Source organism: Nannobrachium achirus, assembly GCF_963921795.1.
Source record: "Nannobrachium achirus genome assembly, chromosome: 7".
Classification (NCBI taxonomy): Eukaryota; Metazoa; Chordata; class Actinopteri; order Myctophiformes; family Myctophidae; genus Nannobrachium; species Nannobrachium achirus.
In genome coordinates, this window is record NC_137816.1 from 52,400,331 (window position 1) to 52,427,697 (window position 27,367).

General features: G+C 41.4%; 2 protein-coding genes across 2 annotated transcripts; one reads left to right on the top strand and one right to left on the bottom strand.

Moving 5' to 3' along the window:
• Window positions 1–4,328: 4,328 nt before the first annotated feature.
• LOC308287963 (potassium-transporting ATPase subunit beta-like) lies at window positions 4,329–13,321 on the bottom strand (the record flags this gene model as incomplete). The annotated part of the gene is made up of 7 exons (XM_080729305.1): window positions 4,329–4,487; window positions 7,210–7,302; window positions 7,390–7,452; window positions 8,314–8,528; window positions 10,208–10,321; window positions 10,797–10,925; window positions 13,210–13,321. The coding sequence occupies 7 exons, from the start codon at window positions 13,319–13,321 to the stop codon at window positions 4,329–4,331; spliced, it is 885 nt and encodes a 294-aa protein (XP_080585431.1).
• Window positions 13,322–14,717: 1,396 nt separating this feature from the next.
• Window positions 14,718–26,192, top strand: grk1a (G protein-coupled receptor kinase 1 a; the record flags this gene model as incomplete). The annotated part of the gene is made up of 7 exons (XM_080729240.1): window positions 14,718–15,413; window positions 16,395–16,522; window positions 17,616–17,773; window positions 18,472–18,555; window positions 19,242–19,366; window positions 25,158–25,359; window positions 25,900–26,192. 7 exons carry the CDS (start codon window positions 14,718–14,720, stop codon window positions 26,190–26,192), a joined length of 1,686 nt encoding a protein of 561 aa, XP_080585366.1.
• Between the last annotated feature and the right edge of the window lie 1,175 nt (window positions 26,193–27,367).

Consider the following 27,367-nt stretch of genomic DNA (forward strand, 5'->3'; position numbering starts at 1 on the left):
GGAAGTGTCTGTTGACTCTTTAGTTTAATCCTTTAGCAATTCTACACTCATAGCTAGGGATGGGACGATAGGTGATATTATCGTTTATCGTGATAAAAAACTCACGATAATCGTATCGTGGAGATTTTAATTATCGCGATATCGTCCTCCGTGAGGAGATCAATTCTCCTTTTATTTGCCGAGCTGCCTATCCGGTACCTCTTAAACCCTCTATAATTGGTAAAAGGTACTTACTTTTAATATACGTACTCGATACAGTCTTTTTCACTCTCTATCAAATGTCTTCGCCAAAAAATACCCGATCTACAAGCTCGAGCTTGTAGATCTGCTATTTTTTGGCAAATGTTCCGCCCCGGGATAATGGATTTTGATTATCGTGATAATATCGTAAATCGCGATTTCTTTTGTCACAATAATCATGATATGACATTTTTAAATCGTCCCATCCCTCCCTACTCATAGCCTGAAGGCAGACAGAAGCCGAGCGATGAATGATTGGATATAAACAGATGAGGCAGGTCGACGACGTGCTCAAATCTAATCTGTTCCATGAAACTATAATCACCTTCGAGGAAACCACTTTTGTAGATCAGGATCTCCAAGAAATCAATCCCTTCTCTCAGATAATCTAGTAACTACCAATAATGCAGATGATAAGACGTGAGTACTGTACGCATGCACAGTTTTGTATGTGTGTGTGTCAGGCATGTCCCTGTGTGTAAGCTGTTGACCCACAAACTCTGCAGTCAGCAGGATTATGAGAAACCTCATCCTATTAACAGAGGTACTGTAAGTAACTAGTCAAGATATTGGAGTTTTTAGAGCACATATTTCACTGTAAAATGTTTTGAAAATAATATATAATACAAATAAATACATCTTCATCGATATGAAACATCCAAGTTGAAGCACATGATTTCATTCTCAGTTCCTGGCCGAGGCTCTGTGAATGTGGTTCCTCCAGAAGGTGACATTCCCGTTTTCCTGTTGCGGGTCGGTTTCTCATAGCTCAATTTGATTGGCTCATCATCAGATTTGAACCAGAAACACCTGAATGTCTTGTACACAGATATGAAAAGCTAGATGCCTCATTCGCCACTGCAGTTCATTGGAGCGACGTGCAACAATTGTAGTCCGGACTGCTGCCAGTCAAGTGACTACTGGCAAATCACAGCGCGTCTTTTCCGGGACTTATCCAAGGACTACAATTCAATTCAACAGAGCCAGTTTCCGATGTTGCGCGGCTCAGCTGTTCTCACAGGCTGCGTATGTAACCTGCCTCTGATTGGCCTAGCAACTTCAGTATGTGTGACGCATGTGGAAGCGATGCACACTTGGTCCCTCGATGCATATGGCCCAGAACAGAAGGAGGCGTCTACCTTTCTATGTCCATGGTCTTGTGTTTCTGCTCCTGCATGAGCCAATCAAATTAAGCTATTAGAAACTGACCCGGAAAAGGAAACGGGAATGCCACCTTCTGGAAAAGAGAAGTGCAGTCATGCACAGAGCCTCATTATCATCTCAGCCTCATGTCTCTGAATGTGCAATATCACTGAGGCCACATCTCTACTTTGATGATGCTGTTGCTCACCAAAAATAGCTAATCACATGGGATGGAGAGAGTGGCTGAGATATGTGTTTTCCATAGATCTCAACAGATAAGAGAATAATCAAAACGTACCATTTCTCTGATGGTGTGTGTGTGTGTGTGCGTGTGCCGTGTGTGCGCCATGTAACAACAATTATATCATTGGGCTTAAATGTTTAATTCAGTTGTCCGTAAACCAGATACAGTAGTACAATGAATCATTCAGCAAAGCTTGGCAAATATTGTTTCTATTAGTACAATCAACAGCAATAGGTATAATAACTGTAAATATTAATGTCTATTAATGATTTATCAATGGGCTTATGCTATAAAGAAATTCTGGAATCACCAGGAACATGGGCTTTGTTAGCCTCAACAGAGACTAAACTTGAAGTTTACAAAATGTCAGAATACTCTGATGAGGTCAGAGCTTTGTAATTGCTAGGAGTGAAGCACTCAGGGATTTTACTTAAAGGTGTGATGTCACGCACAGACGTTTAACATTATGATACAGTAGGTCACATGGTCTCTCTGTAGATGTTCTGAAACATTAACATTATGATACAGTAGGTCACGTGGTCTCTCTGTAAACATTCTGAAACATTAACATTATGATACAGTAGGTCACATGGTCTCTCTGTAAATGTTCTGAAACATTAACATTATGATACAGTAGGTCACATGGTCTCTCTGTAAATATTCTGAAACATTAACATTATGATACAGTAGGTCACATGGTCTCTCTGTAAATGTTCTGAAACATTAACATTATGATACAGTAGGTCACATGGTCTCTCTGTAAATGTTCTGAAACATTAACATTATGATACAGTAGGTCACATGGTCTCTCTGTGTAAATGTTCTGAAACATTAACATTATGATACAGTAGGTCACATGGTCTCTCTGTAAACATTCTGAACAGAGCGAGAGGCAGCAGCGCCTCACGCAGCCTCTCACTGACCTAGCCTGGCTTGGCCAGACTATACTGTACTAATGCAGCTAACTAACTGCAGTATCTCCCCACCTTGTTTTAACATGGGTGGATTGTCTGGCTGTGCTAGGCTATCTATCACTGACCAGGAAATTGAGGTAGCCTCAACTTAAAATGTATTTTAATTGTAATTCTGCGCATTTAAAATGTAATGTACCCAATCGAATATCTTAGTTACATCTATATCGTCCATGTGAACTAGTTTGTTGAAGCTTATTCATTATAATTATTATTATTATCAAAATCGCTATGACAGCACCGCACAGCTCCTCATTTGTCATGGTCACCGAGCACCATCATCATACCGGTATGTATCCGTCTTTAGCTCCCTCCTCCCCGGCTGGAATCCAGCCTTCAACCGCCCAGCATAGCGATTTTTATCATTTCAACAAATAAGCCAAACTAACTACTTAACATGAACAATGTTGCTAAAACTAAGATATCTGAGAGGTTATAACATTTTTATATGCACAGATTTAGTAATAAAATACATTTTCCCGTAAGGCGATTTCCTGGTTTTCATAGTGTGGGCAAGGGGAGACGGACCGTCCAACCGACAGTACAGTACAGTGAAGTACAGTAGAGGCGCGCCGTGACATCATCAACAATATTAGCCAAAGAGATAGCCTGATTTATCTTTTTTTTGCGTGTCATCACAGCTTCAGGTAAACAATGTAAAAGTCCTGTATTAAAAATGTTACTCCAATAAAAGTACAAAGGTATATTGGCATCAAAAGCATACAGAACGTAAAATTACTATACAGAATGGCCCCATTCACAATATAAATATATTATTGTATTGTAATTAGTAAAGCATTATTGTTTTGTGTAATGTTGCAGCTGGTGAAGGTGGGACTGATTTTAATCACTGTGTAGCTTGTCCTATAATAATACCCAATTTTTCAGTTAATGTATGTATTAATAATCAAATCTGCAACGTAACTAACGCAAGCTATCAAATAATTATAGTTTAGTAAAAAGTACCATACTCTTGCCTCTGAGATGTAATGGAGTAGAAGTAGGCTATAAAGTATGGAAATCAGCAAAGTAAAAGTACTTGGCACTGAATACATATGGATTAAGGTTTTCAAAGAGCAATAACACTCTATTACAGTACTTTACTACGGTTCACTACAAAACCTTATAATATACCTTTGTCACTAATGGAGTTGGGCCAGTGGAAAAGGGGCTTTAAGCCCCTTTTCCACTGGCCCAACTCCACACCACTCCACACCACACCGCCCACTTGTGTGAGGTTTTCCACTACAAGGTCCTGGGTAGAGTGGTGTGAAAGTGGTACTAAACGGGGTACTAAAAAGTATCCACTCTAGAGTAGGTCTGAGCTAGGCCACACAGGGCCAAACACATCATAATGACTGATCACTCACTGGCTTTTCATTTAGACCACCAGGATATAGTTGTAATACATGATAATAGATTATATTGTGTTATAACCACTATTATAATCTATTATAGTATATTATAATTATCATAGTAATACATTAATACTTTATAATGTATTATAATCACAGTTAAAAGGGTCAATTTGTTTCTTACCGATAGGGGTACTTTTGTGTAATGGAAAATGTCGATATTTTTATGTGGTGCGGTGTGGTGTGGTGTAGTGTGGTGTGGTGTGGTGCTAAAACTGCAGTCGAAAAGGGGCAAGCAAGTACGGTAGGTTGTAAAATGATGATTGGGTCTCCAAATACCCCTTTTCTTTAGCCCCTTCCCGGTGCTGTGATTTATCATTTCATAGCTTTGAGGTAGAAGATGACCTTTCCTTCGTAGGGGTCATGCAAGTTTTGATAGTCGATCTTTTCAGAAACCACTCTGCATTGGAGCTTTGCAGACTTCTTCCCTATCAGGTGGAACCGAACTGCTACCAGTGGGTTGACATATGTGGGCTAAACAGAAACAGGTAAGAAAGCAACTAGTCAGTAGTTACACAAATCCTTTGTTCCTCTGTTTTTAATCTTAGAGCCCATTGTAGTCGGGGATCCACATGCCCAAAAGCTCAAGGAATAGGGTTGAACCTGTGATGTTCTGCCGCACTTTTTATTTCTGTTTTATCTATTAGTTTCGTCATTAAGGTCCACAGAATGAGAGGCCTGCTCTGCCGGAAACATCACGAAAAAAAGTTATGGCCATTTGTATATTCACTGTCCCACTGACTCCACTAGAAATATAAAATAATAAATTAAAAATCTGCTTTAAGTAGCATGTGAGGGGTCAAACTAGGGGTTCTTCATCATTCTGAATCCATTGCAAGCATTTGTTTTGCATGAACAACTTTCCTTGGGCAAAATATTGGCCCCCAAAATCTGTGAAGTGATGAGTCATCACTTTTTTTCCACTTTTCACAGTTTTGGGTGGCCAAAATGTTGGCCAAGGAAAGTTTTTCATGCAAAACAAATGCTTGCAATGGATTCAGAATGATGAAGAACCCCTAGTTTGACCCCTCACATGCTACTTAAAGGGGTTATGCCAGCATAACTGTTACTGTCACCTTAAATCATAGTAGTAAACGGTGGGTGACTGTGGGTCACGTGGTCTCTCTGAATACACTTCGAAACTGCACGCGACGTGTGTCTGACTAACCTCGCATCACCAGTCGCATCACCAGTCTTTCCACCATCCCCACTAAAATGTATTTTATATCTAAATCTGTGTACATGTAAATTATATTTCCACACAAATGTGGTTGTTACATCAACATTGTTCATGTGCATATGTTTGTTTATGCTTATGTGTTGGAAAAAAAAACGCTAAATCACCGAGAGTTGTTATAGTCGCCTCCCCGGCGATCAGCGCTCTCTCCACGGGGAGGACAGGCAGAGAGACAGCCTGTTGAGACTCCTGACCGAACGAGCATTACTACAGCGTTTCTGAAACTGTTCATTTCAGCAATGTATAAATCCTCCCTCAAATCACTTATTTATACCAACATCGTCCATAAGAAGTTGTTTTTTTATCCTTATTTATTGGAATTATAACGCTGGTTTTCACTCTCTCCTCCCACTGATCTCCTCAATGTGTCTCGTGTCTGAGTCTGTGACTGACTGACGGCTGACTGTCTCTCTCGCTCTCTGTAACGTGATCTCTCTGTGTGGGCGTGCGCGTGGGTGGGGAGGGGGATCACAAGTTACAAGCAGGCAGGCCAGGCAGGCAATCCGCGAAATTCAACATGGATGATTCACATGACAGTAGCAGCCCGGTGGGTTCTGTAACTTCTGTTGAGGATTTTTCTCCTCCACCATCGCCTCCTCCAGCACTTCACTCCAGGGAGTGAAGACATCGCGAGGTTACGTGTACACACACACACACACACACACACACACACACACACACGCAGATCACGTAACAGAGAGAGACAGTCAGTCAGTCAGGCGGACGCATTGAGATCAGTGGGAGACGGAGGAGAGATAGTGAAACCCAGACCCAGCGTTATAATTCCAATAAATAAGGATAAAAAAACAACTTCTTATGGACGATGTTGGTATAAATAAGTGATTTGAGGGAGGATTTATACATTGCTGAAATGAACAGTTTCAGAAACGCTGTAGTAATGCTCGTTCGGTCAGGAGTCTCAACAGGCTGTCTCTCTGCCTGTCCTCCCCGTGGAGAGAGCGCTGATCGCCGGGGAGGCGACTATAACAACTCTCGGTGATTTAGCGTTTTTTTTTTCAACACATGAGCATAAACAAACATATGCACATGAACAATGTTGATGTAACAACCATATTTGTCTGGAAATATAATTTGAATACCCACAGATTTAGATATAAAATACATTTTTGTGTAGAGTTACTTCCTTGTTTTTTAGTGACTGCTGGGGGTGAGGGGGAGAGTCTGCCCCTCAACCCGAGCAACAGCTGACCAGTACAGTATGTACAGTACATTAATTTGATTGGTTTATTGCGCATTCCCACAATGACATCATAAAAATATTAACTTGTTTTAATATAATTTATTAAGGTGACAGTAACAGTTAAGGTGGCATAACCCCTTTAAAGCAGATTTATTTTCTTTTTTTAATATCTCTAGTGGAGTCAATGGGACAGTGAATATGCAAATGGCCATAACTTTTTTTCGCGGTGTTTCCGGCAGAGCAGGCCTCTCATTCTGTGAACCTTAATGACCAAACTAATAGATAAAACAGAAATAAAAAGTGCGGCAGAACATCACAGGTCCTCCCCCATTTTGAGGGACTGGATCCCCGGCTATTGGTTCTCTAATGTGTTCCTGTTAAGGACACCCAAAGTAATGTGTTGGGCCGCGGACCGCCATCTGAATTTGTTTTGTGCCAGGGACCCCCACACAAGAGTTGTGTTATTAAAATGTTTCAAAAATATTTGTTTTTCAAGATTTTTTGCACATTCTAGATCTACGAGCTCACAATGCTTCACATCGGCTAGATCTTCTATTTTTGCCAACTGAGTTTGATGTTATATTAACATATTTTACTGGGGACCCTATCAAGGACCCCTAGGGGTCCTTGGACACCACCTTGAGAACTAATGTTATAGCCTACACAAGAGCAAGTTATGATTTCAGATGTTTTTGGTGTCTCATATTTTTAGAGCTAATATTTCTGCAGATTGATTACTGTACCACTATAATGCTTACCTGTGCCAGTCTGCCATAATAAGGGAAGTAACGGAGATCGTAATGTCCCCCATCAGGGAAATACTCGACTTTTTTAACGTTTTCTTGTCCCTCCTATGCACAAAAACATGTTAGGAGACAGGAGTACATATTGCATAATATGGTGTGGAACATCTCATGTGGTTACTTATTGTTACTCACCAGCACAGTGCAGTTGACATAAGGAAGGGTCTTAGTGTCGTTGGTAGGAAAGTAATTAATGATCTGGAAAGATTCAACATAAAGTTTATCAACCTCTGTCTTTGTCATTTATATATACAGTGCAAATACTTGGCACTTAAACCCTATAGGCTACTTATGTTTATCGGATTCCCAAGGGCTCTATGCAGCAGTGATTCGCAAACCTTTTCATGTTAAAGGGGAAGACCACCCAACTATTTCCACAACTCCTCTAAGGTATATTAATGACATAGTTCAATATTGAAAATGGGTGGTCTTCCCCTTTAAGGACCCCAAAATTAATAGTTAGATTTGGTCGAGGACCCCTGTCTGAAAAATGTCTTGTGCCAGGGACCCCATTCAGGATTTGTGTTGTTAAAATGTTTCAAACATATTCCACATTTCCCCCTTTTTTTCCTCCAAGATTTTTGGAAAATAACAGAGCTTGTGCGTATTATAGATCAGCTTTTTTCAAATAGTCGAATATGGGGTTAAAATGGTTAAACAGATTTTGAAGCTTTATTAAATAATATTCCTAGGACTTTGAGAACTACTGCTATACAGCACTATGCTCTATGCTAGGCCTAAGTGGTTAAATACTGCACTACTTTGGTTAAATATCGTCGTTGTCGGGTGGAAACCTTGTATGTCCAAAACCTTCCTTTTTTGTTATTAATTTAAAAACGATTTAAAATAGTGAAAATAGGAGATCTACAAGCACACAACATCGCGAGGCGTTGTGTGCTTATAGATCTGCTATGTTCACTACTTTTGTGCGACACTTTTGTATGATGTAGGCCAGGGCTTTAATTTACAAAAACAAAAAAAAGAAAAGAAAACATACACATTTGAAACTTGGAGATACAAGGTTACTGCTTGACAGTGACGATATAATGCTGAACATACCCGGTTCATCTTGATGATAACACAAGGCATGCTGCAGTTGTAGTCTTTGTAGCCAAAGGTGGGGTCTTCCAGACCTGAGCAGGGTCCCAGCATGCTTTGGGGGAAAGGGCATGCCAACTTGGTGTGATTAGGTGCTGAGAAGGTCGTCTGGATGAAGTACTTCCCTTCAGTGCAGTTGTGTGCGTTACACTGTTGCTGCTTGGTGTCATTGTATGCTGCGTGAGAGAGAAAGAACATTTAGACGAGGGGTCGTCAACGTTTTTCAGCCCAAGGACCCCTTAGCTGAGAGAGCTGAAGCCGGGACCACCACAACATATTGTATACAATTGTGCTTATACTGTATCTATAATATCTTAAAGCAGTGGTTCCCAAAATGTTCCTGCTCAAAAGATAAATGTGGTCTGGTGTGTGTGTGTGTGTGTGTGTGTGTGTGTGTGTGTGTGTGTGTGTGTGTGTGTGTGTGTGTGTGTGTGTGTGTGTGTGTGTGTGTGTGTGTGTGTGTGTGTGTCAGGAGGAGCACACACCGACCACGCACGTGAGGGAAAAAAGGCTTAGCTGTGACTGTACCGGTTTCGCAGCCTGAAGAAGTTCTGTGGTACAGCACAGTATGTATAGTAAAAGCCCATGCGCATTATCAAGGACAGGCACCACCCCAGCCACAAACTGTTCATTCATACCCCTACAACGACCACGGCCAGGCAAGGCGACTGTTAGACTGCTGAACAAAGCATGATCACACGGCCTGTCATCAAGCTGGACTTACTCATGAACCTATCTATGGATTATACCAGTGATAGCTATATGTGGACTATGCGGTCGACACCCGCTGACATTATGCACCTTAATCCCATGTACAGCGCTCTGATTTCTTATTCTTCACAGTATAGGCCAGGGGTGGGCAACTTTGATGATGGAGAGGACCACTATATTTCCACACTCACTCCAGGGGGCCACATTGCATATTTGCTGTCGAGCAAAAACCTTGTCTCCAGTAAGAGTAGCAAAAATAACCGATCTACAAGCTCAAAACGCGTCGCAGTGCTTTTTGATTGATTGATTCATGACGGTACAGTTCACTGGTATACGGTCTACTAAAATGAGATCCATGAAAAATTTCCACAGGAAACCATTAAAGTATCTCATATAACATTGAATGACAGACGAATAGAACACAGTACTATGCAGTAGATATGTAAATAAAATAAAATGAGAGAACAAAAAAAAGAAAACAGTAAGTCTAAACAAACAGTAAGTGTATACAAAGAAGGGGCAGGGGAGAGCTTGTAGATCTGCTAATTTTGCTTCTTTTGAATTGGATTCCTGAATTATCTTTTGATATTTTTTAATTTGAATCCTGAAATGTAACATTAATTTCAAATTCATTTAGTTATACTTATGTTAACTTTATGAACATAAATTCAAAAACATTGGACATAAAAAATATTTTTAATACTACTATACTAGTCATTAACCTACTAATATAGACTTAAGTAAATTAGAGTTGGTCATGTTTGCAATTTGGAATTGTAACAGCTGAAATCAATATATGAGTGTTCTGACATTAACCTGCTGAGGGCCGCATTAAGTGAAGGTTGGTGCCGCATGTGGCCCCCGGGCCGCTAGTTGCCCATGTATGGTATAGGCTATACTGGATCTGCTGCTGTCATGCTCATCGCTCACGCACTTCTTTTTTATGGATATAACAAAAACGATTGCACAACAATGAATTTACACCCACCGTTTTAAACCCATAATAAACCTCTGATGTGACAATAAAGTTGATCCGGATTTTCTTAGTTTTTTGTGTGTGTGAAGGTGTCAGGAAAGAAGTTGAAAAGTTATTTGAAAAAGAAAGATAAATGGTCCAAATGGGCCGTGAAGGGTCAGTACTAACGTTTCAGGAAATTGTGAAGACATTTGCTCATCCTCATCCAGCTCTTCTGATCTGAAGTGTTGTAGTTGATCTCCACTTGCTCCTCCCCATAGGTGTCTGGCCACACCATCACCCCTGGACAGACAGAAAAGAACCATTCATTTATGATCGTACGGTTATGTAACATAAGGCAGTGGTTCTCAACCTTTTCAGTCCCGCGACCCCCGAAATAATCATATTTTAACTGGGGACCCCCCCACCATCCTGACGAGCACTGACTGAGTTGAAGAATGACATTTTATATAACATATTCACAATTTCTGCCTCTAATATTTGACAGGTATTAAAAAGTTCTTAAATTGTCACTTTAGAAACTTGCGTAAACCCTCTATACACTTAAACTTTATGTTGGTTTGTTTTCTGTTGAGTGAGAAAACAATGTTGCACATTAAGTTAATCATCTGGGGACCCCCCCAAAATAATTTGGGGACCCACCTGGGGGACCCGACCCACAGGTTGAGAACCACTGATGTAACATAAGGTATGGTGATAGCTAATTTAAAGTAATTGCCTTTACCACTGTACTTCTACTCTACTGTTGCGTTGTTACCTGGCGATGACAGTCGGTCCTGGTAGTCCGGTGCATACGGGCACAACGTGTACATGAGCACCCAGATGGCTAGAGAAAATAGTCCCGTCATCACCACGTAGAACGCCACATAATACAGACTGATGTACACTATAAGAGAGAGAGAGAGGGAGAGAGATGACACCTTGGAAAAATGTCCACAATACTATTCAATTACGTATGCAATTTTGAGCCAGTGATAAGTGATAACCCCAGGAGATAGTTTGGGATTTTGAATTTGGGCATAGTAAAATTGCAATTTATTATCAACCACGTAAGCCCAATATGCACAATATGTGATAAATCATATCCCCACCACTGGCCAATAAACATATCAATAGCAAGGGCATGGAACACCCCAGCAAATCCAACCCTGCATGCGGGTGTAGTAATCAGGGGTGTCACAAGGGGGGGGGGAGTGGGACTGAGTTACTAGGGCCCAAGGTGGAGGGGCCTTAGATATTTTATACTTTAGCTATTGAAAAATAGCAGATATACAAGCTCACGAGCGAGCTCGTAGATCTGCTATTTTTGAAAAGTCGTGAGAATGTGTGCAAATCTTTGAAAATATGTATTTTTCAAGCGATATTTAACTCAAATTTAGATTCTGGGGGGTCTCTGGAACTAAATATTTTAAGATGGGGGTCCGTGGCCATATATCATTTTGGGAGTCCTTCACATGAAAAGGTTTGAGCACCACTGACCTAGAAACACAATGTTTTTCAAAAAGACTTTCATATTCAAAGACTTGCACAAATCTTCACGATCTTTCAGAAATAGCAGATCTACAAGCTCGCAGCACGGCACCCAATGCCACGCTGTGAGCTTGTATATCTGCTATTTTTCAATAGTTATAGCACAAAATATGAAGTACATTCATGGGGGGCCCGCAGTGAATCCTTGTATCCAGGGCCCAGAATTTGGTGCGACACCCCTGGTAGTAAAGGCCTACACTGCCAGAAGTCAAGGTGCCCTCTGTAGATGAGAGCTATGATAATCTGATTGTAAAATCAAACAGAGGGGAGAAGTCTCACAACCCCTTATAAAGTCTTATCTTAACCACCTGTGCTTATCTCTATGTCCACACAGTGAAAACACCATCATATACAGTGACATTAAAAGGACAGGAAAAGTCATTCAAAGTGCTGCACACGTGAGTATCTGTGTTTGTATTGTGGGTTTGTAAATTATGTAAGCACACGGGTGTGTGTGTGTGTGTGTGTGTGTGTGTGTGTGTGTGTGTGTGTGTGTGTGTGTGTGTGTGTGTGTGTGTGTGTGTGTGTGTGTGTGTGTGTGTGTGTGTGTGTGTGTGTGACTGAGTGATTGAGTGATCACCTAAATGCATCTTTTCAAAAAAAAACCTTAGGAGGATTTGAAATATTCAAAGACTTGACATTTTCAAGATTTTTTCAAAAATAGCAGATCTTGTACCTGTATATCTGCTATTTTTCAATAGTTAAAGCACAAAATTTGAAGAACATTCATGGGGGGTGAATCTTTGTACACAGTGCATTTACATCAACTTGGCCTGAGGCATCATTTAGATAATTAGTTAATTTAGATTCAAGGCAACTTAAAAGCATCTATAATTCATGAGCCTTGCTACCTCTGTAGTAGTTACGGCAACTTGTTATACTTTTCCTGAAGACCCCTGAGGCCTTGGAGGAAGAGAATGCTATTCATTTTACTGCGGAGGGCTTTGCCTGGAAGATCACATAAAAAGTGATATTCCATCCCTCTAGTCTACACCAAACCTCCTTGCTGATAACTGATCTACAAGCTTGCTGTGAAGTCTGCTGTGAGATCAGCATTTTATGCTGAATGTTCTCCCCAGACATGGGACGATAGGGTTTTTGTGGTTAAGGAATACATAAATGGTAAATGGTGCATTTATATAGCGCTTTTAATCCAAAGCGCTTTACATAGATTGTGCATTACATTCACCCATTCACACACACATTCATACACCGGTGGCGGAGGAAGCCATGCAAGGCACCAACCTACTCACCGGAGGCAATTAGGGGTTCAGAGTCTTGCCCAAGGACCCTTCGACATTAACTCAGGGGGAGCCCGGATTCGAACTGGGAACCCTTCGGGATTTATACCCTTCGTGCTCTAATACCAGTTTCTCTACCCCTGAGCTATGCCGCCCCATGTAATAGTATCGCTGTTAAACAATTAAAGATCATAATAATTACTGCGTCAGATGTGAAATGGCATATCCTGGCAGGAGGAGGCAATAAGACACTTGAATGAATCAATAAATGTATAGTTTGCATATCCTGTCATTAAATCATTCATATTATATTGGTTCCATTGTGCAAAGAGATCTAAAACACATAGGTTGCAAATATTTCAGTTTCGTTTTGCTATGTGAGATTTAACTTCTTCCTACCCCATTTCTCTGGCGTTCTCCCCATAAACTTCCCTTCATCAGAGTTCCAGATAAAGCGCCCAAAGTCTTCACAGCGTTGCCCACAAGTCCTCTTCTCCTTCAAGGTTGCCATCTTGAGGTTCTGTACTGAGCAGGATCCACAGCACAATCTTCTCTTTTTTCTAACGCTCTTTACTTAACTTAGTTATTTCTGCCCTCTCCTGTCCCTCCCCACTCCCTTTGGAGGTGTTTGTGCCTTTGTGTTATTGTTTGGTTGCCAGTCAATGCTCTTATACTAAAATAATGATGCTAAAACTCCTTCCCTAGCGCTCGGTCTGTGGTGCGTGTGTTATCTTTGATTCAGCCTTTTATAAGGCGTGATAAGTCTTGGTATGGCGTTGGTACGACAACAAAGGTAAACAGGTAAACCATATCCTTCAGCACCGGAGTCCTTTGGGCAAACTAGAGGATCACCTTGAGCTGTCATTATGGCTTCATGACAAAAGGCCAGATACCACAGTTACAGTCTATGCACACTTAGGGCTAATCTATACTTAGAAATAACAGATTTTCAGTTGAAAATAACGTATTTCTGTCAAGCAACAAGGTTGAAAGCTTATTCTGATTCGGAAGGTTGTGTGTCAAAGTACAAATAAAGCTTTGCAGTATATGGATACATTATGAACCCAGAGTTATACATGTTATAGAATCCATTAGATGAGACTACAACTAGATAAGATTATAGATAATCATTTCTCTGGATATTTTGGAGACGAAAGGCCGTTTGTTTACTGAAAACATGAGAGCCAACCCCTCTCTGTAGTTGACTCAGTGTTTTGGTGATAGGAGGATGTTTTCCTCCATGGAGATTGTATACTTTTGACAAGTGGCTCTTTGGCTCTCTCTTTGGCTCTCTCACGTTCACTGCATTCCACTCAATATACCCCCACTGTGGGAACAACTCTGTATCTCCATCATTCCTTTCCCTGGGTCCCTTTGCCTCTGTCTTATCCCTTTGCACGTGTTCATGGGAAAGCTTATAGAGTTAGTTAGTGGATAAAGTCTTTAGAGAAACCTGATGAGTAAGGTAGATCAAGGGGTATGTGCATGCACGTCTGTGTGAGCGAGAGAGAGAGAGAGAGAGAGAGAGAGAGAGGGACGGAGAGCAAGGAGGGTACACCTTTGTCTCTATCAGATCTTGTCATAGTCTGCGAGGGGGTAAAGGCTGGGTACTCACTATCCCATTCTTTCTGCAGGTGGAATTGTTATGGACAGACGGACAAACGGACAGCTGGGCGCAGACAAGATTATATGCTCCTGAATCACAGGAAGAAATCTGAAGAAAAAAAAGAGAGGACACTATCTCTGACACTTCCTTCCAGGTCCTTCTGCTTGTCTGCTACCTTCTACATGTCTCTCCTTAACAAACATCTTCTGACCTCATTCATCTAGGAGCACCTCTCTTTGGCAATTGCTATCCCTTCTGCTAACTTTTCTCTCTAACGCCCTCCTGACACCTTCCTGCCATCATGGATATGGGTGCAACGTTAGTGGCCAACTCGGCCTACATCTCGGCCCGCGGGAGCTTCGATGGCACCGCCAACCCGGCGGCCAACCGTGACAAGAAATACCGCGCCAAACTCAAGCTGCCACACATCACAGTGTGCGAGAGCCTGAGCGAGACCTTGGACCTCAACTTCCAGTCCGTGTGCGTGGAGCAGCCCATTGGCAACCGCCTCTTCCAGGAGTTTCTGGAGACACTCAATGAATACAAGGGTCCCTGCCACCTCTGGAAGGACATCGAGGCGTACAACAACGCAGAAGACCAGGACCGTGTGCAGAAGGCCAGCAACATCTTGTCCCGCTATATGGGGCCTGACGCCAAATACTTCTGCCCCTTCCTGCCGGATAATTGCATAACAAAACTCAAGGAGAACCACAAGGAGGCCGGAGATGGCCTTATGAAAGAGACCCTGGACTGTGTGATGGACTTCCTCAAGGAAGTGCCCTACACTTTCTTCCTGGAGAGTATGTACCTGAAGAGGTTTCTGCAGTGGAAGTGGCTGGAGATGCAGCCCATGACCGAGGACTGGTTCGCGGACTTCCGTGTGTTGGGAAAAGGTGGCTTTGGGGAGGTGTCGGCGTGTATGATGAAGGGCACAGGGAAACTGTACGCCAGCAAGAAGATCGGCAAGAAGAGGCTGAAGAAAAGAAAAGGCTATCCGGTAAGGACAGCAGCACTGGTCCTCACTTTCAAGTAAATGGTGTTGAATTAGAGAGGTTTATATTTATACTAAGCTCCCAATAACACTAAAGTGGAAATGTTTTGAATATTTGCCCAAAAGCGGCCCGCCAAGCTTAATTTGGTAAAAAGAAAAGAAAAGAGATCTTTATGGAGAAATATTTTGTCAGGAAGTCCTGAACAAAAGCAATAGCTACGATCACATCCACATGCCGTGATTGGAACGTAGACTGCCATAGACACATACAGTAAGTAGGCCTACAGTAAAAGCGCCATTCAGAGTAATAATGACATCAACATTGACAGCGAAGAATTAAAAAAATAAAGTGAAATGTGTCCAAATATCCTCTCAGAAATTTCTGGAAAACATTGTGGTTTTATTCATCTCCCACATATAGCCATCTCTGGCTTATGTGATAAGCCAAGCCTGGTATTAAAAAGATCATTGAGCTCCTTATGAATGTCCGTGTTTATAAATAGAACAGCTCAGTCTTAATGTGTGTGTGTGTGTGTGTGTGAGAGAGAGAGAGTCAGTAGGCCTATATGTTCTGTGAATAAGAGGCATGTACTATAACAAGCATTAGCTGTCATATTAGTTTAATCTACTGTAGGACAAATTGTAAAACACATTCGGTGTACTTTATATATACTTATACATACTTGCTTTAGTTTTTCAAGATAGGGTACAATTAATTGTGTTCAAGCGACAACATGATGATGAGATTGTGAATGTCTGTGATTGGCTATCCAGTCCGTAGCCTGCCGGGATGCTTATCCCATAGCCTTCCTGGAGAGATGATTGCTCTGTGATTAAAGATTTAAAACATTACATAGTTGACAGATTTCACACACACACACACACACACACACACACACACACACACACACACACACACACACACACACACACACAGGAACAAATACTGACGTGGTATGACAACAATCTAATTTACTGTGTTTTTAGGGCGCAATGGTGGAGAAAAGGATCCTGGCTCGTGTCCATAGCAGGTTCATTGTCTCACTGGCTTACGCTTTTCAGACTAAGACGGAACTCTGTCTCATCATGACCATTATGAATGGAGGAGACCTGAGGTCAGATGACACACACACGCACTCACACACCCACACACCAAAATGCAGTCACTCATTGTACTCTCATTTATTCTACTCACTCACTCACTTGGGGCTGCTATAGCTGAGTGGGTAGAGTGGCCATCTGGTAATCAGAATGCACACCCATCTGTGTAACGGGATTCTACTAGTAAGACAACTCAGGGCGACATGCAACCTCGCCCTTTGGCCATCTGGCCAGTGATGTATATTGGACCAGTTACCCATATATGGAGACCCCTGCATGATAGTCAACAATGTGATGTCGGAACATGCCCATATATGGGCATTACCAAATATGGGCATTCCCAGACATGCGCTTAATATTGATGACATCGGGACAGGGATCTCCATATAGGGGCACAAAACAGACACAGACGTAATTAATTTGCTAGTGTGACTTGTGATGACATCAGCAATCAGTGTCAGGCGTGACGTGACGTACTGTACAGACAGAGATGCGCGGACAAGATGGCTGGTTTTCATAGTAAGTCGCAATCAATCAATCAATCAATCAATCTTTATTTCAGACTCCTCTGAGAGCATCATTATATGCCACCCGTAGCGTATTAAATTGACCTTTACTGTAGTTGCATCACAAATGATTCAAACCTTGGATGACTATTAGGCTCGCTAGAGAGTCTATATCTCTTTAGCTGCCTGGTAACGGTGCCTTGTAAGCCCAAGATCCAGCTAGGCTTCGCCTCCCAGCCGAATCGACGCAAAATCTGCATCTGAACAGCCATCAGCTGGGTTAAGATTAAACTGAACAGCCCATACTCTAAGTGGGGGTTGCAAAATCGTAGGATAAAAATGTAAAGAATAAAGATTAAACTGAATTTACCCTGGGTAATTAACAATGTGCCCCTCACACACACACACACACACACACATTAACAATGTGCCCCTCACACACACACACACACACACACACACACACACACACACACACACACACACACACACACACACACACACACACATACACACAGGGACATTTGTTTTTATATTCATCCAATATTTTTTTTATTTTGAAGATGATCAGTTTACCCATGTTAATCTCCAATGTGACTAGGTATCACATCTATAATGTGGATGAGAACAACCCTGGGTTTGATGAGCCGCGGGCCTGTTTCTATGCTGCCCAGATCATCCAGGGAATGGAACACCTCCACCAGAACAGAATCATCTACAGAGACCTCAAACCAGAGAATGTTCTGCTGGACAACGAGGGTCAGCACACATGCCCTGCATTCACATTCACATTCACACTCACTCAGTCTCTCTCTCACTCTCTCGCTCTTCCACTTCCACACACGCTCGCTCTGTCATGCATATTCACACAAACATGCAATGGTGGAAAAAGTACTCAGTATCAATACTGCAATATAGAAATACTCTGTTACAAGTAGAAGTACGGAATTCAACATTTACTTGAGTAAAAGTCCAAAAGTATTGGCATCAATAAGTAGTACCAAAAGTAGAAAGTACAAAACGTTTGAAAATAGCTGATCTACAAGCTCACAACGTGTCACGATGCGCCGCATTGTGAGCTTGTAGATCGGCTATTTTCAAATAGCCAAGGTATAAAATAGGGCTAAAGTGGTTTATGTATGTTTTATCAGCGATGTAGTGGAGTAGAAGTAAAAGTATTGAACATTGGAAATACTCTGGTAAAGTACAAATGCCTCCAAATTGTACTTGTACAAGTAAATGTACTTGGTTAATTTCCACCACTGCAAACATGCAATTGTATAATAAATGTGTGCACCCAAATGCATCTCCCCTTAACACATTCACCCACTCTCACTTTTAACACAAGGGCATCTTTGAGTTATCATTGGACTACTGGACTAATGAGTTAAAGACGTAGTCCTGACGTGTGCGTCAGTGATGTGTAATTGACATTGTGCTTGTGTTTGTTCTCACAGGTCACGTTCGTATCTCTGACCTTGGTCTGGCTGTAGAGCTGGCTGAAAACCAACACAAGATCAAGGGCTATGCTGGTACTCCAGGTACAGTGCTCCAATGAACTAAACTTACAAATCTACCAGTCACCGGAGGGTGACTGGTAACTTTACTACTCATACTGTACTGTATAGTGGGGTCTGGGTTTGGTCCTTGAGGGGGTTCCAGGGGTTCCCCAGCAAAATGAGTTAACTAGCGTAAAAATCTGTTTAACCACTTTAATCCTATATACTGTACCGTACACTATTTGAAAATAACGAAATCTACTGTCGCTCACAATATGTGGTGATGTGACGCACAAAAAAAGTCTAAACATTTTAACAACACCTGACCAAATACATTTTAATTTTGAAAGAGACATGAAAAAGTTTGAGAACCACTGCACAACCTAACCATTTGTTCCATGGGACCGGGGTTAGATTCCAGGAGCTTTATCAGCTCATTCCATGACCTTCACACAATGAAATGACTTATTCATTATCATTAATAAACATCTTGCACCAAATAGAAATCTGCTCCACCAAAGTACTCTTGTGTCCTCACTCCTCAGTCAATTGATAAAGAAGACAATGTCACTTTACTGTAGATGACAACAGTCCTTAGTTGTCTGGATTCTAGCTTTGATTGAGCTGTGTTTGGATTTATGTACTGTATGTAAAATGCATGTGAACATATTTAGACCATGTTTTTCAGAAAAGACACAGGAAGGTAATGACCTTGGTTTCTCACCCAGGTTTCATGGCACCAGAGCTGTTGAAATCAGAGGAATATGACTGGTCTGTGGACTACTTTACACTGGGGGTCACCCTGTATGAGTTCATCGCTGCCAAAGGGCCTTTCAAGTCTCGAGGAGAGCAGGTATGTTAGAGGAACTTTGTTTACTCTTTCCCCTTCTCTCTTTTCTCTTCTTTACTTGTTTTGTTAAGTGTCTCCTTTGGTCATGCCTTTCATTTGTATTACAACGCATGGTGACATTATATCTTTGTCATACGCTATGTCTGTAAGTTGTAATACCAGTAAGACTCCCTAATCGGGAGATAAGCGACCGCCACGTTGCATACACAAACTTTAGAAGGCAATCGTAGCGAATCAGGAGGGAATATTGGAAATGGGACAGATCCATGTTGATGACATGACTTTAGAGATACTGTGTAACGCTTTGTGTGATTTTAGACCAAAATCTGTAGGAGCAGTGTCCAAAAATGTGTTTGCAAAAATCGTCCTGATGGTGGCGCTAAATGGGACAGATCCATGTTGATGACATGATTCTAGACATACTGTGTACCGCTTTGCGTGATTTTAGACCAAAATCTGTAGGAGCAGTGTCCAAAAATGTGTTTTGCAAAAATCGGCCTGATGGTGGCGCTAGAAGCGGGGCATGTGAGGAATCAGGGGCGGAGGTTGTGATTTGCCATCCAAGGAGTGTGTGTGCAAAGTTTGGCATGGATAGGGGCAACGGTGGTGGAGATAAGAGTAGGGCAAAAGTGTGACGTGATGTGATGGACAGACGGATTGACTGACAGACTGACAGCCGGTGGAGGTTTTGGTCGTAACAATTATTCTTAATTCTCAAATTTGTATTAGCTATTGTGTTTGAACGCATTTCAATATCTTCTTGACATATTTGAATGCCACATAGGCATCCACAATTTCATAGCTCAACCATGCCTACCTGTGGCATGATGCTGGTATTGCTACCATCATGCCGGTCTAGACAGATAGCAGCTCATGCCTTTACTGCACCTTACAATATTTCTTTGAGAGTGTATTTTTACATTTAGGTTTTCTGGACATAGATAGGACAGTGAAGGGGCTGAATCTGGATCAGGATACAGGTCAGTGATCAGTCCAAAGGGATCCAATGCACACCTCTGTAGTAGTGAAGTGCTGGCCAACAAAAGAAAGCAATAGAAATATAAATGCGTCTCCACAAACTCATATAGCTTTAGATCCAAATTATTTGTTCAGGACAACAAAACAATGTTTCGGCAGCAAAGCTGCCTTCTTCAGGGTTGATGTCAGAAATGTTTGACACATTTAAATATACACTAAAGTCTAAAGGATCACAAATCACAGGTTTTTTGTTTTTTCTCCACCAATGAATTCCTCCCCACATACATTTGTGTGTTGTCACTGCTGTCGTGTCCTACTGACTCAATTATCAATGTGTACATTAAGGATAAATAACACATATATGGTCTAAAATGTTCCCATACTTTATTGTAAAAACAATAAACCACACATCAGAAATCAGGTTAATACAATATACACAGCTATGTCTCCTACCACTGAACCTGTTTTTGACTTCCCTATAATATAATTGCTCACTGTGATTGGTGATCTTTTGCTCCCGTGTATATCCTCAAACATTTATAATCTCAACCCTAAAGAAGTCAGCTTTGATGGTGGTGACGGTTGTTTCTTGTTACATAAAATATGGTAAGGCAGCTAACTGTCTGGGCCACAAGATGGCCATGGGTGAAAAGCGTATTTGTTGCTATCATATGCCATATTTACCCATAAATGTAACAATATCCATCATAAAGGAGTTGATTTTGTAATATACTACTAGTAAGACGCCTCAGGGTGACATGCGACCTTGCCCTAAAGGGCGAGGTTGTGCCAATTCTTGGCCATCTATCGGACCGGTTACCCATATATGGAGGCCCCTGGTACCCATATGGAGATCCATGTACTGTATATGGTACATCCCTTTTATGCCCATTTATACATGGAGATCCCTGTCTGAACCAGCCACACAGATATGGGCTGTCTTCCTCCATATATGGGCATTCCCATATGAAGTCCTGTTAGATATGGGCTTAATAGTTCCCATGACATCACAACATACAATCCCTTTTATGCCCATACATGGAGATCCCTATCTGAACCAGCCACACAGATATGGGCCATGTCTTGGCCATCTGGCCAGTGAGGTATATTGATGACATCAGGTGATGTCACCTTTGATATCACCTGTGATGTCACAGTGATGTGTCAGGGCCCAGGGGAACCACTGTGTCAGGCATGACCTACAGACAGAGATACGCGGACAAGATGTGCAGGTTTTCTTAGTAAACTTGCGACCTACGGTCGCAATAACATGAATATCAGTGGAGATGAATGAATGAATGAATGACCTGAATCTAAACAAGAGTCTGATAAAGGTGCAGTGCTGATAAATTATGCAGGGCTTGTCAGCAGAGCTGTGCAGGTGAAACTCAACCTGTAAGGTCCTGGACCTGCTGTCTCTCCATGGCTACTTCCAAAACAACACCAAAACATCAAGCAAGAAAGGAAAGAAATATCGAAAATGTATTTTCAAAAGGAATGAGGGAGTAGTTAAACGAATAGTTAAATTGTGTTCGATCTCTTCACCACTTTAACCCCTGTTTTTATGGTATTTTGGTCATGTCATGTTTGTAACCACTTAAAGGACAACTTTGTTTTTTTTACAACAAGGGTTCATATTTTAGATTGTAATTACAGGAAAGAAAAGATGAGTGTTAGAATGTTTTAATTTACTTCGTTCTATCGTTTATCCATTTTAGTGAGTTTGATTTCAGTGGTTGGGGCCTGAGGGCATGCGTGCAAGTGGCTAAATATGTATTTTTTTTAGACACAATAATCCCCCCACATGCACCACATGGTTTCCTTTCATGGTTAGATGTGACTTATGGGGGCTATAGTACTAGTTGCTAAAGAATTTGTCGGCTCATTGTGTCTAAAAAGACATACTTAGCCATTTGCACGCATGCCCCCAACCACTGAACTCAGACTCGCTAAATTGGCTAAAATTATAGAAAGAAGTAAATGAAAACATTTTTTTATACACTCATCTTTTCTTTCCTATAATTATCTTAAATATGAACCCTTGTTGTAAAAAACCAAAAAAACAAAGTTGTCCTTTAAACCCCAGCAGAACCCAGCAGAATCTGTATTCTGCGGGGGAAATCGTATTAAGTAGCTGATCTACAACCCCATACTGTGTCGTGAGCTTATAGAAGGGCCATGATATTTAATGTAGAGCAAAAACAGAAAATGCACTACTATAGAGCCCTATAAGGTCTCTATAGTCAGGATCAGGATACAGGTCAGTGATCAGTCCAAAGGGATCCAATGCACACCTCTGTAGTAGTGAAGTGCTGGCCAACAAAAGAAAGCAATAGAAATATAAATGCGTCTCCACAAACTCATATAGCTTTAGATCCAAATTATTTGTTCAGGACAACAAAACAATGTTTCGGCAGCAAAGCTGCCTTCTTCAGGGTTGATGTCAGAAATGTTTGACACATTTAAATATACACTAAAGTCTAAAGGATCACAAATCACAGGTTTTTTGTTTTTTCTCCACCAATGAATTCCTCCCCACATACATTTGTGTGTTGTCACTGCTGTCGTGTCCTACTGACTCAATTATCAATGTGTACATTAAGGATAAATAACACATATATGGTCTAAAATGTTCCCATACTTTATTGTAAAAACAATAAACCACACATCAGAAATCAGGTTAATACAATATACACAGCTATGTCTCCTACCACTGAACCTGTTTTTGACTTCCCTATAATATAATTGCTCACTGTGATTGGTGATCTTTTGCTCCCGTGTATATCCTCAAACATTTATAATCTCAACCCTAAAGAAGTCAGCTTTGATGGTGGTGACGGTTGTTTCTTGTTACATAAAATATGGTAAGGCAGCTAACTGTCTGGGCCACAAGATGGCCATGGGTGAAAAGCGTATTTGTTGCTATCATATGCCATATTTACCCATAAATGTAACAATATCCATCATAAAGGAGTTGATTTTGTAATATACTACTAGTAAGACGCCTCAGGGTGACATGCGACCTTGCCCTAAAGGGCGAGGTTGTGCCAATTCTTGGCCATCTATCGGACCGGTTACCCATATATGGAGGCCCCTGGTACCCATATGGAGATCCATGTACTGTATATGGTACATCCCTTTTATGCCCATTTATACATGGAGATCCCTGTCTGAACCAGCCACACAGATATGGGCTGTCTTCCTCCATATATGGGCATTCCCATATGAAGTCCTGTTAGATATGGGCTTAATAGTTCCCATGACATCACAACATACAATCCCTTTTATGCCCATACATGGAGATCCCTATCTGAACCAGCCACACAGATATGGGCCATGTCTTGGCCATCTGGCCAGTGAGGTATATTGATGACATCAGGTGATGTCACCTTTGATATCACCTGTGATGTCACAGTGATGTGTCAGGGCCCAGGGGAACCACTGTGTCAGGCATGACCTACAGACAGAGATACGCGGACAAGATGTGCAGGTTTTCTTAGTAAACTTGCGACCTACGGTCGCAATAACATGAATATCAGTGGAGATGAATGAATGAATGAATGACCTGAATCTAAACAAGAGTCTGATAAAGGTGCAGTGCTGATAAATTATGCAGGGCTTGTCAGCAGAGCTGTGCAGGTGAAACTCAACCTGTAAGGTCCTGGACCTGCTGTCTCTCCATGGCTACTTCCAAAACAACACCAAAACATCAAGCAAGAAAGGAAAGAAATATCGAAAATGTATTTTCAAAAGGAATGAGGGAGTAGTTAAACGAATAGTTAAATTGTGTTCGATCTCTTCACCACTTTAACCCCTGTTTTTATGGTATTTTGGTCATGTCATGTTTGTAACCACTTAAAGGACAACTTTGTTTTTTTTACAACAAGGGTTCATATTTTAGATTGTAATTACAGGAAAGAAAAGATGAGTGTTAGAATGTTTTAATTTACTTCGTTCTATCGTTTATCCATTTTAGTGAGTTTGATTTCAGTGGTTGGGGCCTGAGGGCATGCGTGCAAGTGGCTAAATATGTATTTTTTTTAGACACAATAATCCCCCCACATGCACCACATGGTTTCCTTTCATGGTTAGATGTGACTTATGGGGGCTATAGTACTAGTTGCTAAAGAATTTGTCGGCTCATTGTGTCTAAAAAGACATACTTAGCCATTTGCACGCATGCCCCCAACCACTGAACTCAGACTCGCTAAATTGGCTAAAATTATAGAAAGAAGTAAATGAAAACATTTTTTTATACACTCATCTTTTCTTTCCTATAATTATCTTAAATATGAACCCTTGTTGTAAAAAACCAAAAAAACAAAGTTGTCCTTTAAACCCCAGCAGAACCCAGCAGAATCTGTATTCTGCGGGGGAAATCGTATTAAGTAGCTGATCTACAACCCCATACTGTGTCGTGAGCTTATAGAAGGGCCATGATATTTAATGTAGAGCAAAAACAGAAAATGCACTACTATAGAGCCCTATAAGGTCAACCAAGCTTCGGGTTTAAGTGGTAAAATAAGGCTCAAGTGGTTAAACACTGGGGTTATTGTGTCATAAAACACTATGTAAACTGTATTGTAGAAAAGTTTATATGTCATTAAAACAAAGAATGAAATGTGTTCACTCCAATTCCATATGTTTATTTGACAATATATCAATTAAAAACAAGTGCATTTGGAGCTGTTTTTATTATAGTTTATTATTATGTTGGGAGTGTGCAGCACATTTTTATCTTTGTTTTATAATTGTGTTCTTGGTGTGTGTTACCTTTTCATTGGAGGATTTAAGCTCTAGTACTGTACTAACCCAGGTGGATAACAAGGAGGTGAAGCAGCGCATCCTGAATGATCCAGTGAACTACTCTGAGAAGTTCAGTGAGAACGCCAAATCAATCTGTAAGGGCCTGCTGTGCAAGGATGTGACCAACAGATTGGGCTTCAAGAATGGTTCCTGTGATGAACTCAGGACACATGTTTTCTTCAGTCAAATCAACTGGAGGAAGCTTAATGCCGGTGTGTGTGGGGAGGGACAGCGGCTTCTTCAAACGCATTTTGACATTTTATATATGCACGTGGTATAAAGCTTTTCGAACAAATGGCAGCATTATTTCTTCTCAAAATGCATTTAAAGGTAGCAGCTCTGTTTCATACTGTATGTAGGTCTAGTAGGTCTAGGTGTCAAGCCATGGTTTGTAGTCCTTAGGGTGGTTGTGTTTCTAGCCTTCTTTTGTCACAACACCTCACAACTCTTGCTGCTGTGTTCGCACATTGTTGTATTTCTCCCAGTAGGTATGGGAGTTTTTCATCATTTGTCATGTTTTCAAACTCACTTCGGGTGGGTGTAATCTGTGGGAAGTACGTGTCTCTGCATATCTTGGTATAGTGGGCAGGTGGTTAGAAAGTGTATCTCTGTTTCCACCATAATATCATGTTGTAGAGAGAATGAAGACATTAGACAATCATAATGTCTATCTAGGACACAATGCTACATACATTTCTGTTATTCATTGCTTTGTCTGTCTATAACTCTTACATTACTATGTTTCCTTTTAGGATTGCTGCCCCCTCCATTCGTGCCGGACTCCAAGACTGTTTACGCTAAGGACTTGGGTGATGTGGGAGCCTTCTCCACAGTCAAAGGGGTGCAGTTCGAGGACAATGACAAGGCCTTCTTTGATGAATTTGCCTCAGGGAACATCCCCATTCCCTGGCAGGAGGAGATGATTGAGACGGGGATCTATGGTGAGCTCAACCTGTGGGGCCCCAGTGGATCTTTGCCAAACGACTTGTGCAGAGAATCGATCCTGGAAGAGCCTCCCAAGTCCTCCACCTGCAGTGTGTCATAAAAAGCTATTACTGTGGGGGTGTCCACTGTCCATAATAATAATAATAGGCGTAGAACACTCACTCACCATCGCAGAGGACCGGGTCACGCTCCACCTTGGTCTGGCACTCCAACGAACACAACCGCCAGTGTTCGCGGGTGGGAAACCAGCAGGGAATTGTGTCTTTGTTGCTGCACTAGCAACTCCTACTGATTGGTTCAGTGGGAAGGGGAACTGGGGAAGATAGCGTGAACCTCTCTGTTCACATTACTACAGTACATTTACTTTGTGCTCACCTGGTGAAACTCCTCTCTATCAGGTTGAAAGAAGTGGCCGGCGACTTCATGTGTTTTGGAGGAGGTTGCCTACACCCTCCCCAGGCCAGCAAAGGAGGTTGGCAGTGACACTTGGGGAATGTGTTACATTGGGGAGAAAATGAAAACAACAAACAACCACCAGTTCAAAAACATTTCTGTCCAAAAACATTTGCTTTGACAACACAGACCATTTACCTTCCACAGAATCATTTTGCTTAATGTAGCAATTTCAATCGGAAGGAATAGAATAACGATGATGTTCATTGAAATCTATTTTAATGGAATCAGAACCAGAAACATCTTTATTGTGACATCACAGGTTTTCAGGTGTAAAGAAGTAGTTGAATTTGCGTGCAAACATGAAACATGTGTGCTCCATTTCGTAGTATTGAGAAAGAGAGAGAGCGAGAGTGAGGATAGTGAAAGCAGAAGAGAAACAGGCTAAACAGGTTAAATAAACAGATAAATATAACATACTGTACATATAGCCTATGCAGTTCAGTTCATGAATCCTCCTTTCTTGCTGCAGTTCAGTTAACCTTTTCAAAGACTGATTGATGCTCTTGCCTATATGTTTTGTCTACACATCAATATATAGAGTTTTAGGATAGGAATGTGAATCAATAGTGAGTTTGTGTGTGCACTTGCGTGTGTGTGTGTGTGTGTGTGTGTGTGTGTGTGTGTGTGTGTGTGTGTGTGTGTGTGTGTGTGTGTGTGCGTGTGTGTGTGTGTGTGCGTACGTGCGCGTGTGCGTGCGTACGTGTTAAAAAAAGGAAAGACAGAGAGATAGGGTGTTGTTGTTTGTTTCAGCAGAAATGATAGGGCAGTGCTCATAAACTGGTTTTATTTGGCTGTCATGTGTGGTTACTGCCACTCTCG